The 18,804-nt window shown below is 39.9% G+C and overlaps 1 protein-coding gene across 2 annotated transcripts in view; it reads right to left on the reverse strand.

The window, feature by feature from the left end:
• Positions 1-18,534, reverse strand: part of LOC119646634 (serine/threonine-protein phosphatase 6 regulatory ankyrin repeat subunit A) — a 138,835-nt gene extending 120,301 nt beyond the window's left edge. For both annotated transcript variants that reach the window (XM_038047146.1, XM_038047147.1), the window contains exon 1: positions 17,605-18,534. In XM_038047146.1, coding sequence (XP_037903074.1) covers positions 17,605-17,967 — 363 coding nt within the window. In that variant the 5' untranslated portion in view covers positions 17,968-18,534. The remainder of the gene's footprint in view (positions 1-17,604) is intronic.
• Between the last annotated feature and the right edge of the window lie 270 nt (positions 18,535-18,804).

Genomic DNA, 18,804 nt, shown 5'->3' on the forward strand with positions numbered 1-18,804 from the left:
CACTATCGGCTTGATATGGGTTCCAAAATCATCACTGCAGCTCAAAGATATATTTCTATTGTCCGCGCCTAAATTGTGTGCTCCTTGGACTACTACCGACTCTCAATAAAGTTAAGATTCGATTGTAATTGGAAGAAGGAAAATAACATATTTTATTCTAGAGATCATAATAAAACCATCAGTATATCAGTGAGCTTTAAAACCATGAAATCCAGTTGAACTATCCTGCTGGCAATGGCCATTATGATGTGGCCTAATAGACTTACCTATGTATATTCTGATTTGGGTTAGTATGTGACATTCAATAGTAGCACGTGTTATCTTTCTCGCAGTGCGTCCTCGATCAAGATGTGGAAGCTGCTATCAACGATACTTTCTACATTCAGGAAGAGGCAGAGGCAGAGGCTATTACTTAAATAGATTGCCTCTGCCTAGTTTCCACTATCAAGAATTAGTTGTTTACGGTCAAATATTACTTCCTGATCTATAATTTGTAATGAAAAATTGAGACTGGGCGATGGTCAGCAATCATCCTAAGTAGCCAGAGACGGCCAAGAGAGGAAGTGTTCCGTCTACACGTGCTTACTTGCCTGTATGCTAGCTAGGCTAAGGAATGTGGGGAGTGGGGTCATGTGAGCACTTCAATCCCTCACGTGTCATTAACCAAAATTTCACGGGTTTTTCAACCAATGCGTGCAACGAATGTAAAAAATCTAACCTTCACATTAACAAGGGGCATCCTCCAAGCCTACATAAAGACGAAACCTATGAGCGATACCATGATCAGGAAATGGCTCTGAAACTGTGGCATATCTTAAAAAGCCGGAGAGAGAATGAGACGGGTTTTTTATTACTCAAAAAATAGTTTCAGATACTCTATGCTTTTTATTTTATCCCAGCATGATGGTTTCTCCCTAAGGTAGTAGTCAAAACCTTTCATGGATCTCCAGAACGATTTAATATCATTTGTCTTGGTTAGATCAGGCAATATCTCTCGCCAACGCTTCTTCTTCGCATCAGCCACTGACAGGTTTCATAATCATTTTGCCTCAATGAATAGGAGAAAATTTAAGTGTTTTATTCCACCCAGAACCACTCATATGCAGTCTGTTTCCTTTTAAAAAAGGGTTGGAGCACGAAACCTTAAGACGACCCTAATCATTCTTGATAGGAATCGTGGAAGCAGCGCTCTTCATTATGTTGGTTAGAGTGAGGAAATCAACTTGGGCGCTAATTTTACTGATGTGGGCCTTAAGCCTGTTGGTTTCAATTTCGAATTTAGGGTTCACATTCAGCAACCTCGTAGAGATGTAAATGGGTGTATGATGACCACTGGATATTTTATCTATAATGGTCTCCAATTACCAGCATTGACCAGTAGGATTAGAGAGAGTGATGTCTGTAAATGATTTCCTTCGATTAAACATAGACGGTTGGTTGAAAAAGACAGACCGTTATTAAAAAAATTGAAGGAAGCGTTAAGAACAGCCTGCCAACTCATCCCTTTGCGGTTATTGAGATAGTCCCCAAAATTTTTAGATCTGTCACTAAAGTGAGAACATCGTTGTATTTCACATAGAACGGGAGAAGCCTGTTGAGTGCTTTGCAAAACTCTCTGCTTGAGATAATTGGTAGAAAGTGGACAGACCCAATTAGAAAATTCGCAATTATGTTTAGCGTTTCCGCTATAAAAGTTTCGTGTTATGAAGAGTAGTTAATTAGACGGTAGAGAACGTACTTTCGGAACGCTAAGATGACGCCACCATAGCTGTCATCTCCAAACTTAGCTATTAAATTAAAACCAGACAGGTAATTAGAAAGGAGAGAATGATTAACAGTAAAGGTTTCTTGCAAGGATAACATCTCAAAATTATTGCTATTTGCGTAAAATTCGATATTAGACTTGTTGGCTTTTAGACTGTGGACATTATACTAGACTATCCATACCACTGGAAATCCGAGAAATCAATATGGCAGTTTGGTTAAATAATTTCGTGATGTTCTTAAAGTGAGACAGGACTCGTTTTCGGAAACTACATAATTCCAAAAATCGGAGAAAAATCAGGATGGTGTCCTTAGATGAAATCTAGGCCTCAAAATATGTCCCGTTCGGATATCTTCTCAAATAAACTTACTAATAGTATATCACCAGCCTTTATAAATTTACTGGAAAACCCCCTTATGTTCATCCTAGCAGTACCAGAATGGAGCGCCATGTCTCGCATACGCATGCCAAGTTTGATGGAAATCTGGTCATGAGTGCCAAAGTTATAGCAGTTCAAACTTACCAATTTCACGCGAATTTACTGCATCTTAAGTCATGGAAATAAGGTGCTGGCGTCATATTTAACGAGAATAATTGACATTCAAGTGAAATATTAAAGTCCCATATATGAAAAAGTTACTTCTCGGCAGCCCTTTCACCCTCTGCTGCTATTAGGTGAGCCCTTTTAAAATTTTGTGTGAAACAAAATCTTATTAGAGTCGAGTCGATGTCTGTCTATCTGTCTGTCTGTCACACCCGATTAATTCGGAAATGGCTGGACCGATTGTCACCAATATTGGTAACAGGGTGCAGCCTGTGGATCTCTTTACATACAGCAAGTGGCGCCATTTTGTGTTGAATTTAAGAGGGCTCACCATAGATGCGAAAGAAAGGTGCAAAACTTGTTTTCACAGAATGTGGCCATGCGAGGTATCAAATGAAAGAGCCCAAATGGTGTTTTTGGAAATTGGTCCAATGTTCGGTCTCGGGTGTAACGTACGTAGTGTGTGGGCTCAAAATATGACCCTCGAAAAATGTAATAGGCCTCGTTCTCAGAACCCATCCAATCGGAAAATCTGAAAAAACCCACAGCGATGTATCTAAATGAAGTCTAGGCTAGTTAATAATAGTTTGTTAGCATATTTTAGAAATGTTACAGGAAAGCCCCCTTATGTTCATGCTAGACCTACAAAATTTGGCAGTGGCATAAAAGATAATATATGGCACGCAGGGAAACATTTCGTTTTAGTTTTTGAATCATTTATATATCAATTACTCGAGACAGACATATGGATATATTTATTCGATTTTTAGCAAACAAAATTCGCAGTTAGGTTTAGCGTCTCCGCTATAATAATTTCGTGTTTCAAAGAGTAATTAATTCGATGAAAGAGAGTGTACTTGCGGAACGCTAAGATCATAGCTATTATTTCTAAATTTAGCTAATAGGTTAAAACCAGACAGACAATTAGAGAGGAAAGGATGATTAATTGTTTTTGCAAGCATAGAAAATTATTGCTATATGCGTAAAATTCGATATTGAACTTGTTGGCCTTTAGACTATGGACATTATACTGAAGTTTCTTTGCCATTGCAAAACCGAGAAATTAAGAGGTCAGTTTGGTTAGCCATTTTTGTGATGTTGGAACATTTGGAACAGTCCTTGATCATCCAATCTGATGGCTGTTACTTTGCACATTAGCAGCATTCTACTCATTTCTCTATGATACTTAGATACCATTACATTACAGGTTGTCATAGACCGGGGTGGTAGATTTGAAAGACTCTTGGCAGGTTGGTGTAGGAAAAGTTTTTTTACTTATTCCTACCCTTTTCTTATTGATAACGTTATTGGATCTAGCCGATCCTCTGAATTCCGCGTTGACGTCCTCACATATATTTTTGTGGTTTGTCTTTCCTTTCCTGGGTAGGATAGAAAAGATGCTATCATAATTGCTAGAATTTCGGAGAATGATTGATTCTCTCAATTACTATAATTGAGAGAACCACGTGCTGCTTCTGTCACAGTGATATTCTTGATCGAGGCAATTTCCACATCCTTGACGTATTCTAACCACTTAGAGCATCATCTACCCCATATCCCCCATAATAAATTGTTTTTGGACTCATAAAACCTAGGGCAATCCAAAGGTGTACAATTGAGGGAACTAGATTTTTTAGCTTTGCAATACTTGCTAATGTGAACCGGTTTGCCACACATGAAGCACTGAGACGCCCTAAATACGACACCTCCACCCTTGTGTAGGAAAAAAACATATGGTGGGGTCACTCGTTCCCGACGAAATTAATAAGACTGACTAGGCTGACCCTGACCAATGTACGAGGCCAGATAAAAGCAGCAGGATCACTCTCAAGACCTTTCGACATCAACAACGGTCTACGACAAGGGTATGCACTATCATGCGTCCTCTTTAACCTGGCTCTCGAGAAAGTGATCCGTGATGCTGAGGTAAATGCAAAAGGTACGATCCTCTTTAAGTCCACCCAACTACTGGCCTATGCTGACGATATCGACATCATGGGAAGAACCACCCGAGACGTACAAACTGCCTTCATCCAGATCGAGCATGCGGCGCGAGATCTTGGACTGCACATCAATGAAGGAAAGACAAAATATTTGGTGGCAATGTCAGCACCGAAGACGAACCAGCCAACATCATCAAACCGCACTGGTCAAACAGGAAGAATAAGGATAGGAGAATACAACTTTGGGACCGTTGATAATTTCTCTTATCTAGGGTCGAAAATCACAACCGATAACAGCTACGATGATGAAATACGCGCACGGTTGTTGTCAGCCAGCAGAGCCTATTTCAGCTTACAAAAATGTTACGCTCGAAACGTCTCACCATAGGGTCAAAGCTCTTACTGTACAAGACAATGATCTTGCCAATTCTCATGTATTCTTCGGAGACGTGGGTTCTTAGCAAGAAAAATTGCGAAATCTTGGCCGGGTTCGAGAGAAGAATCCTTCACAATGACGAAATCTATGAGCGATACCATAACCGTCCGATTGTGGATAAAATCAATAGGCTACGGTGGGCGGGTCACTTAATCCGTATGGATGAGGATGATCCCACCCGGAAATTCTATAAGGGCAATATCTATGGTAGAAAAAGAAACGAGGCAGACCCTGTCTAAGATGGAGCGATGGTGTAGGCCAGGACGCCAGACAGCTTTTAGGGATATCGAATTGGTGGACCTCGGCGCGAAACCGGGATGTCTGGAGTTCCTTATTAAGGCAGGCCTAGACCGGATACCGGTTGTTGCGCGGTTGATGATGATGAAGCAGTAACTAAAAGGACTTAGAGTTAGTTTCCCCAATGAAAATAATTGAAAGTTCTTTCACTTATTGTAGTATATGTACGGACACGCATTCTTGGTTGCATACCTTTTCAGCTTTTAAAGGTAGCCAGTGTCTGCACATTTGTTACAAAGAAAATATTCTCGAAAGGAACACTGCATATTAATGCTTAACTCTAAAATAGTCCTTTAACCTGATTTAACGAATAGTATGAACATTTTACATCGCATAAATCTCCATACCAAAAAGACAATAAAGTTTACAGCCATTTGACCACCTGACGAAATCTACCCTATGTTCCTGCTCATTTTCTATTCGGTATTTAAACCATTTGCATTGTGAAACCAAACTGCTAATTCCGGCACCTTTCGACATTCCGACCAACATAGGTTTTATTACCGCTCAATAGTGAGATATGTGTTACTAGAGGTATAAAATTTACCAAAACCTTCCGATTTACGGAGTATTCAAATGTTAATTGTAATACAACTACATACAAGAATATGGTATTCAGGTTTTGCTTTTAACATAATTAAGATTTAAACATCTTAGATTCAACGTTCAGTTCAGAGCAGAAAATATCTTCCAGGAAGGTTGATTAGAATCCGTTCAGCTTGATGAAATTTTAGGCCGGAAAACCTAGGACATAAGTGTTCATAGTAATGAATGACAAACTCCAAATTACGAAAATTGTTTATTAATAGAAATATGACTTGGCAAACTTTCTTGTATCCGAACCTTGCAACAATTGTATTGTCCCGATTTTCATGCAAATTTCGCGTAATTACGAATTTGCGAGAAACGCTGACACAGCGAGCTGTTGGCTACTCAGCTTGAAACTTTGGTCAAATTTCGCCTTCCTTCCTAGTCGTCTATTTTCTTTCAGCTTCCTTTCAAGCCATAATAAATGGATGCCGTCACTTAAACGTAACACTGTCCCAATTTCGTCTTCCGAGCGAACGGCAAGCAACATTATTCGGTTTAGAATTCATTATTTCATACAGCCCCCGTAAGCCGATACTATACCAATACTATGAACGATGGAAGTTTTCCAAGCGTATATGGAAATCATAAATTTCCCGGGAGCACGGAAAACAATTTTTAGCGATTTGATTTTTCTATACACAGTGGAAATCTTAAGTGTTTTCGTTATACAAAGTTGTCCTGAATACATACAAAATATTGTGTTTTTTTTGGTGGAGGTGATATGAGACATTTTTTAGTGTGTTTATACACATGTACTATATTTGGAGACAACAGAGAAACCAGGAACAGTACAGAAATCCTTTGATATTGAACTAAAAGTTTTATGCATGTTTGAAGGACATACATTATACATATGTATATACATAATATTTGTGGAAAAATTTTGGGTGTTGAATGGAACTAAATAAACTATGAATGTTCGGTAGGAATAGTAAAATGGAGAGCTATTATGCCATAAAGCTATGTTAATAACACACGAACGCCTAAGCCCTTTCTTCCAATACTTCCACCTGGTGAATACAACGAGCCAATAAGATGAATTTTTATTTTTCTTGATATTAAATAAAAAGTTTTCCTCGCCTATTGCTGAAACCTTCTTTGAAGAAAAGATTTTTTCTCTACACGTATAAAATGTTATGAAGTGGTTTCTAGAGCTCTCCCATACGAGGAGACAAAAGAACGCAAGCAAAATTATCTTTAGGAAATACCAAAATTTTGGTGCTGAAGGCTAGTGGACAAAGCACTTCGATCTCTCGCGTATCATTTAACGAAATTTCAAGTGTCCTTTAGCCCATGCGTGGATCCGTCCCAGATCCGGAAAATTACCAAACCAACACGGGACTTCACGTGCACCATTTATATTTCAAAAAAATAATAAAAAGTCTGGAAATCGGAAGCTGAACGCTCCAGGTATGAAAGATTTTGTGTATTGCTTATATAAGCATATTTTAATGGTTATTTGCCCCATTCGTACTTAGCTCGTAATTTTACGCATTTATAATAGTTTATCACACCATTCACTTTAGTATGATACTGCCATCCAGGCTCGATACCATTGGGGCGTAGAAAGGCGGCCAATTACACGGTCATGCGTCTATCTGGAAATTCCTTGAAAAGCATCCCTGATGCCGACCGATCATATGGTTTCCAGATTGGTCTTTGAGAAGACATATACTGTCGTAATCAGAAACAGAAGAATGGTCGACAAATGGCCATGAGTCTTTTCAGATTACAGACCTAATAATCTTCACCGACGGGTCAGCCATGGAGGTTGGATCGGAGCATCCGATTATGGAACTGGCCCGACCCCTCGGTAAAATGATGACCATATTCCAGGCCATTTCATTGGCAGCAGAAGAATATCTGCGACAAAAATGGAGGGGTCGCACCATTCGAATCTGTTCCCATAGTCGGGCGGCATTATCAGCAATAAATGGCAACCACATATCAAGCCAGTTGGTATAGAGTTGACATCATGTGCTGCTGAAACTTGGCCGACTGCACGAAACGTTCCTGATGTGGGTGCCGGGGCACTCTAACATCGCCGGTAATGAGGAGGCTGACAGACTGGCTCATCGAAGCTCTGCATCCACAATGGTGGGGCCAGAACTAGCTCTTGGAATTCGACCATCTACTGTCAAGTCTACTCTGAAAGGTGAAATTGCAAGGATTGACGCAACCGAGTGGAAAAATTTGGGCTGTTGCTGGCAGGCGAAAATCCTTGTGAAAGAGCCTGGGGCCACTAGAGCAGCATTTTTATTGTCCCTTAAGAAGTGGGACATGAAAACCCTAGTAGGGCTTTTAACGGTACACTGCTCCTTAAAGTACCATATCGAAAAGATTGGGGTGGTGGTTTCGGCTATGTGTAGCCAATGTGAGGAGAAGGAGGAGACGGCCCTGCACTTTTTATGCAGCTGCCCGGCATCCTCAGATGTCAGAAGAATACACCTTGGCGACGTTTTCTTCAATGAAGAATCTGCACACTCTCTGCCTCTGGAGAATATTCTCAGATTCGCTAAAGCCTGTGAACACCGTAGGCGGGAAGCCATTGAATAGGCAATTTATGGGGATAGTACAATGGGCCTAACAATAGCCTGAGTGCTCGGAACTCCAGCTCCCCCCCCCCCCCCAGTAAACTAAACTAAACTACTGCCATCCAAAGTCTTGCAATGCAAGAAATTTGCACAAAAGTGACAATTTTGACCAGTTGTAAGTCTGTTACTAATAGTGCGATTTCCACCAAACTTAGTAGTATCATGCTCTACATTATAGCCTATATTACTGCACTGAATATACTTAAGGTGGGTTCACAGGCAATTTTAAAAAGGTATATTTATAATAAAAATAGTAATATACTATTATCAACTTTATTTAAATCGGTGTAGAGAGTATTTTGAGGCCTAGATACCATGTGCATGGACCACTATATTTTTTGTTTTCCAGATGGTTGGGTTGGGTAGTTGCCGAGAATAGATCATTGAAGTAACTGACCCTTCCCCCCTCTGCCCTCCTCCCCTTTGCAACTAACGTCAAAACTTATATCGACTTACTAAAGTGCTAATCAAGACTTTTCATTTGATACCGCACACGATCATACTTTGTGAAAAAAAATTTTACACCCCCGTTTTGTACATATGGGAACCCCTTTAAACTCAACGTATAACTATGTTACTCCCTGCATGGAATGGGATTTACAGGTCCCACCCTACCAAATTTTGTATAAATAGGGGGGACTGTTTCCGATATATAAGGTGTGGCAGAGAGACAGGCAGACAGACAGTAAGTTGATTTTAATAAGGCTTTGTTTGACACAAAACCTGAAAAAATTAAACTATAAAATCAAATAAATAGTGAAAAATGGAAGGAAAAGAAAATATACAAAAAACTCTGCCGTAGCTGTTCCAAGCCCAGTTGCAAAGAAGGAGAGATGGATAGTTGCAGTCTGAATGGCTGTGCGACATCGTTAGGTAAGGAAAGTACAGGAAGTTTGTAGTCTTGCATATTACTCTCTAAGGAAGCTATTACCATACCTGGCAGCTAGGTATAAAGTACAAATCTAAAAATTAGGAAAAGGAGGAACTAGATGCAATACGAATAACCAGTGAAGGCGGGTACAAAATTTTACCGCGCCTTATTGCAACAGAAAGGCCATCATCAGAGTGTGTGTTCTACTTGCGGTCATCGGGGAAATTGGTAGCCACCAGCCGATGGACGCAGATGTAGCGGCATCAATAACACCACGCCACACTGAAGGCAACAGTTTAAGTTCCCGCTCTCTCTTTGCCCTCCGGCTGAAATAGGTAGAAGGTTCAGGACGCATTTCAAAGAGCTTGCATAGTATTCTCGGAAATAGATCCCCTGCATAGACAAGGCATTCCCAGCCTTTGTCTACCGTCAACAACTTCGAGAATTCTAGCGCAAATCAACAATTGAAATTGAGATTATGTCTCGACTGTGTGCTAATAAGTCGCTGCTGCAAATACAATCGCTTGTGTATTGTGGTACAGTAACGGCTGCCAGATTGCGCGGTCAGAAGATTCGCTTTCGCGTTATTGGTATAATAGTAGATGGGAAGAGGATGTTCGAGAGCCATGAGCAGCTGGAAGAATTGGAGAGGTCCTGGTCTGGATCGGGTGCAGAGTTTCTGGGATAGAAAATTTATCGGTATATACTCGTATAATCGGTTGGCATTCCATAAATCAGGCAATTAGTCGATCCGAGTAATCTCCCAAACTTTCTCACTGCCGGGATTATCTACCTTGACCTCAAAAAGGACACGTACATGACCACGCGGATATAAGACAGATTACTTGCTTACCAACCATTTACAAATTGACAACGTCCATTATTAGTGGAAGGGTCAAGGCGCACCTCGAGACCAACAACATTCTGTCCGAGAACCAGAAGCGTTACCGAATTGAATCAAGTGGTTGCAAAAAATTACTTATTATCGACTCAGTAGTTGTAGCATGGGCTACTCGAGGCCAAAGATATTTCTTTAGTTGCTATATCGATTACGCCAAGGTTTTTGACAGCATCCCGCACACCTGGCTAGTCCTTTATATATACCGCATTGATCAAAAGCTAATAAAATTTTTGACAACAGCCATGATGGGGTGTTCATTTGAGGATACCAATACCTCACAGTCTATGCGCTTACGGAGCGGCGTCTTCCAGGTGGGTTTATTGAGTCCTCTTTGGTTCAATATGGCATTGAACCCTCTTCATGGCTACTGAATGATGCTAGAGGGCGTGATTTTGCAGTAAAGTACAGCTTACGCGCTAAAGGCAAGCTGAGACACTTGATGTACTTAGATGATATCAGGTTGTATGCTGGTACTGACAATCACCTTAGGAGTCTCTTGCGAATAGTAAACATGTTCATCCGTAATGTTCGGATAATTTGTATTAGACAAGTGTCGAATCCAAACCGTAAAGGTCATTACGAGCGGCATGCCCGTCATAGCATTGGTGATCTCCAATCCTCTGAAAGATGTTCTTAAGTCCGAATTCCTGCGACGTAGTGCGGAAATCGCATCTGTCGGGGAATTTTTGGCTTCACTGTAATGGCACCGGTACAATACACAAACAGGTATAATGCTGTATGTAATGTGATTCATCAAAACCTTGCATATAAGCATGGGGTGTTCATGGAAACATGTCCTTGATAGTTCTGCATACAGCATCTATTGGGACCGGCAAGTTCTAACCGATCGGCACATTCTAAGCAACATTCCAGACGTGCTGTTAGTTGACAAGACTGGTCGCTCAGTGTATATTATTGAGCCACATCAACCCCATAATAGCAACATTGAACGGAAATACATGGAGAAGAAGGTCGACTATGAGCCACTTGCTCGGGAAACCAAAGAAATTTGGCGTTTCGAGCGGGTGATTATAGTCCCCATAATATTGTCAGCTATAGGTATTGTTTATGTCCTGGGTCTCTGACACAGTCTGGTCCAAACCATGCAAAAATACGCCATTCTGCAGACATGTTCAATATTGCGGGGAGTCCCCAACGGATTCTCCCATTAACCTACCACCTGCCTACCCGTACCAGGGTAGTAGTTAAAATTCGTCCGTCAAGAACTTTTTGGTTAATTTTCAATTGATCTAAGCCACTTTAGTTTTAAGTGGAACAGTGCGGTGTTATGAGTATTGACTTTATTGGGTAAGTGGAAATATTATATTTTTTAAGTATATATTAGTTTCGTCCTTAATTAGGCAATGTACTATTTTTTAACTCTGAGCTATAAAAATATTTTTTCCTGTTGGGAAACTCCAAGCGCCCAGAAACTCGCTTGCAACTGTAATGTACAATAAACATTCCTCGTTGGCGAAGTTCGCTCCAAGTCGGCATTGCGTTCCCAGTTCCCACACTGCATTTCACACCGCTCATTCATCTCATACAAACATGCACACAGCCTTTGATTTGCCAGAGAATCGGCACTGCAGCGGATCGGCGGCAAGCAAAATACCCTGCCCACACGTTTGCCTTACGAATATTCGTTGATGGTTGGCAAGTGTGTCGATACGTCAGATAGCCAACAAGCGCCAGCAACCACCCAAACATCCTGTCCACACGCTTGGGCTTGAGACTCTTTCTTACGGGTTGGCAAATATGTAGACGGCGCTTTAGGCCTTATGCATTTGAATAACACAGAATAGAGCCAAATTCAATGTGCTTTGGAGAGTTACTAAAATTAGAATAAACATCCGAAACCTTTTTCCACTTGCTTTAACAGAATGTTATTCTTTTCTATATAAAGCTTAGGACCGATTTTCTTCACCATGGAGAAGATAAGGAGGAATGCCAACCAATTTTAGGAAAAGCAGATTGGATGTCTCAATCCCAATACTTCCTAAGATTAAACGGATCCCCAGCATCAAAAGGACCACATCAAATAGCCAAATGATTAGTGAAAGAGATCCACAATATAGAAAAACCACTTGAAATTAAATCAGTCAAGAATTCAAACGAGTTCTCTCCAGCCTCTTCAGTTGATTGGGGAAATTCGAGGGAAACGAAGTCCATGACTTCTTTGACATCAAGCCTCTTGCTCCAAGTATCACGGTCAAAGGAGCGACCGCTCTGATAGAAAACTGGCTACATCAACATCAAAACACAATGAAAAGGTAAGGTAAAGCAATATATTAAATTGGTCAGAATCTGTTTGGAAGAAAGCTTCTTCACTTTAAGGGGTGCGGAATATAAATAGCTAAAAATTATACCGATAGGATACCCTCTCTTCCCGTTCGCAAGTGCAACATGAAAATGAAAATATTAAGGGTGTCAAGGTATTGTAAGAGGATATCTTAACTATCACCATAAAAGACGAAATCGAAAATACGCTCAACTCTTTCAATAGGCTACCTTCAAATATCGGATTCACTCTGGAGATGAAAAAGTAAGGATAACTACAATTTACAGACCTGCTATTAAGGAGGAAATAGAAGATGTTAAAGACGCAGCAGGTTTATCGGTGCAAAGTTGCCTCTTTCGGTTTGATCAACACACGGGGGAGGACTCTTGACCAGTAAGCACTCACAGTAATTTTCAGTAGCCCAAAGCGAGAGCAGCTTCAAAATTTAACCAAATTTCCCTTCCGTTGGAGTGGAAGCCAGCTTGAAACTCTTCTTGGACCTTTCAAAGTTCCAATTGACCAAGGAAATTTTGTGTATCCTAGATATACAGAATTTCCTGCTCTCACTGCATACGTGTTACGTCGAATAAATGGGAAGAATAGTGTAAGCGCAGAGAAAAAGAGGGAAAATGAGATAAGGAAATCTGCCTGCGAAAACTTCATTTCTAAATTAAAATGGCAAACTCATTTCATGACATATGGTGTGTTTGCTAATAAATGCCTCAGGTGTTGAAGCGGTTGAACCTACTGACACACATTTTGAGTAGGATGGGTGATCTGTGAATCTCTTTACATGCAGTGAATAGTACACCTTTGAAATAAGAGTATAATTTTTTCAGGATATGGCCATATAGAAACCATCAAAATCGAGATATTATTCTATATACATACTCATATATGGTACAGTACCATTCATGCAAATAATATGCAACTTGAATGTGGATATACAGCAATGAAAAATCATAATTTTCCCTTCATTCTTCCTTCCTACCCTTTCTCTACTCCCTTCCTTCTACCATTAAAGCGAGATTGCTGTTAATTACCCTCCCCCCTCTCCCGCAATAAGAAACTCTAATGAAGCAAATGGCAATGGCTAGTCAGAATAACATACGTTTCCAAATAGGTCACATATTAAGGAAGGGTGGCTATTCCATTGTTGGGTACGCCATGCAATGGAACCCACTATCTCAACATGCCGAATGGGTCGCATCAAGATCGCTTGACGCGGAACAGCAACGGAGGAGTCCGGGTGCCTCGAGAAGTTCAGGGAGAGTTGAAGCGCATTTCAACGAACCATGTACGAATATATAATACATCAGATTAGCTAGGCAAAGTAGAGCAAAATATCAAAAAAACAATAGGACAGTATCATTTACCACAAAAACCCCTCTTTTCAGGGTCTTGATTAGGGGGTTGGGTCTTTAGCATCTTTATATCTTACGGCTTACATTATTTACAAACAAGTCGGAATTAGGAAGCTCAACGATTCAGGTATAGAAGGTTTTGTTTATTTCTTATGTAAGTATATTTGAATGCAGAATTATCCCATTTGTACATAGCTCATAGTATGTGCAGCATGTAAGACTACTCACTTTAGTATGATATTAATATTTATAGTATTTTAGATTGCAGCAATTTTATACAGAAAAAACAACGTTGAGCTACTGTCTGGGGGTCTCTGGCAATTTCTCAAAAACAAAGTAATACAGCATTATTAACTTAGTTTGAGTAGATATCAGCGTGGAAGATATTTTGTGGTCTGGACACCGTATAGAGCTTCAAGATTTTTTCAGAGTTTTAAGTTGGATAGTTTCTCAGAATGGGTTCGTTAAAGAAATAATAATTTTCTAGCCTTCGCACACCTCTCTTTTCCTACAAATGTCAGAAATATGATTGGCTTCGGAAAGTAATAGTCGAGATCTTGGCTTTATAGTCATTATTATCTGTAACGGCGGAACAACCGGTATCTGGTTTAGATCCGGCAGGCATTCCGATTTTCAGCCAAATTTGCACATCTCTTTAGAGAGTTAGAGGATTATTCTCCTCGTCTTTGGAAGGCAAAGACAACGGCACGTTGAATATTTCTTCACACGGTTTTGAGATTTCGATCAGCAGTCAACTCAACTATGTCATTCGCATTTGTGATAGTGCGTAAATGTAGCTCATATAACAGTGAGCTGATCAATATACTCCACAGAAGTGGCGATAGTGAACGCCCTTGGAGTAGCCATCACTTCTGCCATCAGGTAAATATCCACACTTGCTTCAGCGCACAGACTCTGCATTAGCATAGCGTAGATTCGCTTAACTAAAGTATGATTAACATCATGCTTGTAAGCTAGAACATAGGGTTCTTGGTAATCAAAAACAATCGCAAAATCGCATTTCTGAGTTACGTCCTATATCTTTCAAACCAAAAAATGGACCTTTCACGCGGGTAAGCGGCAGCTTCCTTTGTCCCGATTTCTTTGGATATTGCTATATCTGGTCGTGGAAATCCCATGCCCACATTTCCAAGAAGCTTTGTCTCAACTCGCAGTGCCTTCCTCCGCCATTCACAGTGACTCTTTCCATGTGCAAGGTGTCTGTCGTGGAGCAATATTATACCAGTTGAATTCACCAGCACTCCTTTCTTCAGCATTTCCGGAAAAAGTTTCTGTCAGACAAAATTTTGCCTATAGTCCCTATTCATTTGTAACTGAAGTGTCCCGCCGCAGTGGCTTCTATTTCCATTTTCTGGAAGATTTAGGCAATAATGCTCAGGTCAGGCAGAACGTAGTTGGGTTTTCACTTTTTTGCATTATGGGAATTTTGCGATCAGTTATGACTGACTGCGCCATTGGCACTAAAAGCAAGGACTTTACTAAAGTGGATAGCATGCCTTTCATTGGTTTCTGCGTTGAGGAAGGAACGAGAATCTGGTGAGGCTTGCAACATTCATGCTTCAGTCGCAATTTGATTGATCAAAGTCGTGGGTGGATTCGAAGCATGCGACTTCTTACCACTTGGAGCATAGAAATCATTAGTTGGTAAGCTGTTACAGGCTACCTCACCACGTCAATGTAATGTTCCAGAGGAGCACAAAGTAGTTGAGAGAAGACAGAAATAAATAATTACAGTAGGCAGACTTCGTAACTAAATACAAATGAAGAACCATTAGAAAAACAAAAAACCTTCATACTCCAAGTTCTGGTTTTCTAACTACAGATTGGCTGCAATCAATTTGTAAAATATTATTTTACTACGAAATCCACCACATTTGTCGCCACCTAGACCTGGCGTAAAAACAAGCCTTTGCTGGTGACCGTCTAATGTCTCTGAGCACAATTGGGGACGCGTTGGCAGGAATTTAATAAGGCACTCGTACGAAATTAAGTACATGAGGCCTTTTACGTGAAACCTAAAAGGAAGCTGTAACGACATAAGGATTTAATATCTCGTCCAGTTCCGCCTGCCAGTTACGCCTGAAGAAACTGCATTTGACCGACGCTCATAGCGTGGATGGGATGCATTTGAACTGTCAGTTTTGACTGTTCAGCGGCCGGTGTTTTTTAGGCAGTGAACGAGGATTTTATGGGCATCTTTGTCGCTGGTGAATATTTTTAGTAAATATCTCAGATTCTCGTCTGAAGGCTTTCCACGTCCTGAGTTAAACTAATAATGTTGCGGCTTGCCGGTTCGTGGGTGGTGCATTCAGTTCAACTGTCAGCCGGATTCATCGCGGCATTCTCCAACGTAACCCACGGGCCGAACTGATCATGGATGGCAGGCTTTAGATTGTAAAGGCTCTTCTGGTAGTAAAAAGACGACGGAATTTTCTTAAAATTTTAGGCTTAAGTTTATTATTAATATTTGACTAAGGCAGGTGGTAATCAGGACAAGGAATGACTTATCATCCTCTTGCTATAACAATAAAGCAAAGAACATCCCATGTTGGCTGAAAAGCGTTTAGGAAACTGTCGTCTTTAGTGCGTGTCGATGCCAGAAAAGGAAATTTTCTCGGTGTAAATTACATTTTTAAAATTTATCTTAAAGCAAACCCCATTCATCAACGTAATGAATCTCTAAATGCATCTTTTTTAACCTGATACCCCTGCAGTTCTTCATTATGAAGCACGTTGAGTTTTCAGCTTCAAGGATTTATTGGGAAAGTAATAATTTGCTATTACGCTGCAACTTCATTCTCAAATCGACCCGATCCATACCCGATATTCTTGTACTACTACTACATTACGAATTTTTAAAAAATCGATCTTTTATTGATAAGAATTGAAAATTAAAGGTAATTGGTGAGAAAAACATGCATGTTGATATTTAATAAAGGAAAATTCATAAAAATTGGCATTTTTAGCCTTAGGCCGAAAAAAAAAAATTATAAAAAATGCTACAATCTTAGTTAAAACGCAGAGGGTGAATTTCATATCATATAATTGGAAAAAAAGGTTGCGGAGATTGCTCATTGCCTGAAAATGATGCTGGATATTCCACGAAAAATTGGTTTGTCAGTTAAACTCTCTGATACGACCCATGAAAACAGAATCAAAATTTCTCACATTGCGGGCACCTTCTAAAGGGAGCACGAATTCTAACAATACATACAGCAGTTTTCGAAAATGGGTCCTGTCTCACTTTAAGTTTGTACATTTTGAACCCTTACTGGCCCATTCTGCAATTTACGTCGAAATGAAAATCTGTTCAAGAGGCAATTGAGAGCTTTTATTTGATATCCTTCACGGATCCATTAGAAAAAAACCATTTTTACATTCCCCTCTAGTTTTATGGGGTGCTCCCCCTAAGCTCCACACAAATTTATGTTTCTCACTGCATGTATGGGATTTCATAGTTCCTAAATGTTCACCAAATTTCGTTTCGTTCAGCTTAGAAGTTTTGTAGAAAAGTGCGTGAGACAGATAGATAGATGGACAGATAGACAGTAAACCAAATTTGATAAGGTTTTCTTTTACACTAGACCTTAAAAATGGGGGATAATCACTGCTTGCAAGAATAGTAAAACTGCCAGGACAATCCCGTTAAGGTAGTTATTCAACACAAACAAACAAAAAAATAAAGTCAAAATCATATAAGAAACATTTAAGGAGCTACAGAAAAATTAGTACATATTTTACAGTTAATCTATAATTTTCCGTAAAATTTTTAAAATTTTTCAACTTAAATGTGGTTAACAAGCCTTCTACATTACAATGTCGGAAATTAAGGATAAAATCCATAGTGCTGGAATTTATTTTTAACTTTACTAAGTTTATTTTTTTTGTGTTGATTGGGGAAAGAAACGAATAATCCTAATCGTTTTAATTTTAATTTTCACCGCTGTGGTTAAACGCCCATAATAGGTTTTGTTAATTGGGATACCATAAACTTACCGGGTCTAGCACTCCAGCCAGCGGCGTATGATTTCCATCTTCCCCTACATTGCTGACATACTTTTCCAAACCCTTCAAAGCTTGATCGACTGGTGTCCATTCTGCCTTCATTGCCAATGCCAGAACTTTATTGGCAGCATCCCGTACCGAAGCGCCAGCACTCTGTGGCTTGGGTGGGGGCGCTTCCTCTCCGGGCTTAACCTCCTTCTTATCCCCATTACTGGACGTTTCATCTCTGGTTTCACTATCACTTTTACTTGCTGGCGTTGCCCGCTCACTTGGTCCTGAATCATCGCCGGTGCCTGGCTTCTTTGGCGGTCCCTTGCCACCTGCACCACCTTTCTTACCAGCTGGTTGCGACATTGCAACGCAATTTTTAATTTATCTAACTTAGCATTAGTCACACAATCTTTCTTCTGGGCATTTTGTACTTTTCACATTTTAACTAAATTTAACTTGAATTATATTTTGTAAACAATATTTATATAAGAATATTCGCTGCAGTTACCACGTTCATCGAATTTCACATAAAATTGATTACACAACACAAATTGCTTCACAATAAAAAAAAATCCCTTTCCAAGGTAACAACCGTATGTACTTTTCCGATCACAAAATATCAATACGAAATATATTCCTCTAGAATCCACAAAAACTACGCTCAATAAACTTGTGCTATATTTTCAATCCCTTAAGGATCCACCAAAAAACTGCCAAGTCCAGTACTTCAGGCGAAACTTCTATACAATGTCATCTTGACCTAACTGACCCGTCCACTACAAGGGAATGAAACACAACTTTTCCACTCTTATTTGAAATCCATCTCGACTGAAGGCTACTGATTTTCTGAGGTTCCCTTCGCAATCCCGATAGGGTTTTCGCTAAGATTTCACCTTCTTGTTAACGCTCGAAGGGGCCTTTTGCATTTTATATGAGAGAAGATTTCAGAAAACAACGACGACTTGCGCACTGTTTTAACCGTTTCACAGTTTTTCGCGCTTTCACATGTACTTTTGTTATTTCTTGCATACATTGAAATGTGTGTTACCTTAGAGTGATGGAAGGTAGTTACGTGAAAGTAAGAAACACTCGTTCATGAAGATACCTGAAAACAGTACACAGTGGGGTAATAAATTCAATGAATTTAGGAAAATGTAGCAGATTCTGAAAAACTGAAATTTGTATAAACTTTGAAAATCA

This window comes from Hermetia illucens, chromosome 1 (genome assembly GCF_905115235.1).
Source record: "Hermetia illucens chromosome 1, iHerIll2.2.curated.20191125, whole genome shotgun sequence".
Taxonomy (NCBI): domain Eukaryota; kingdom Metazoa; phylum Arthropoda; class Insecta; order Diptera; family Stratiomyidae; genus Hermetia; species Hermetia illucens.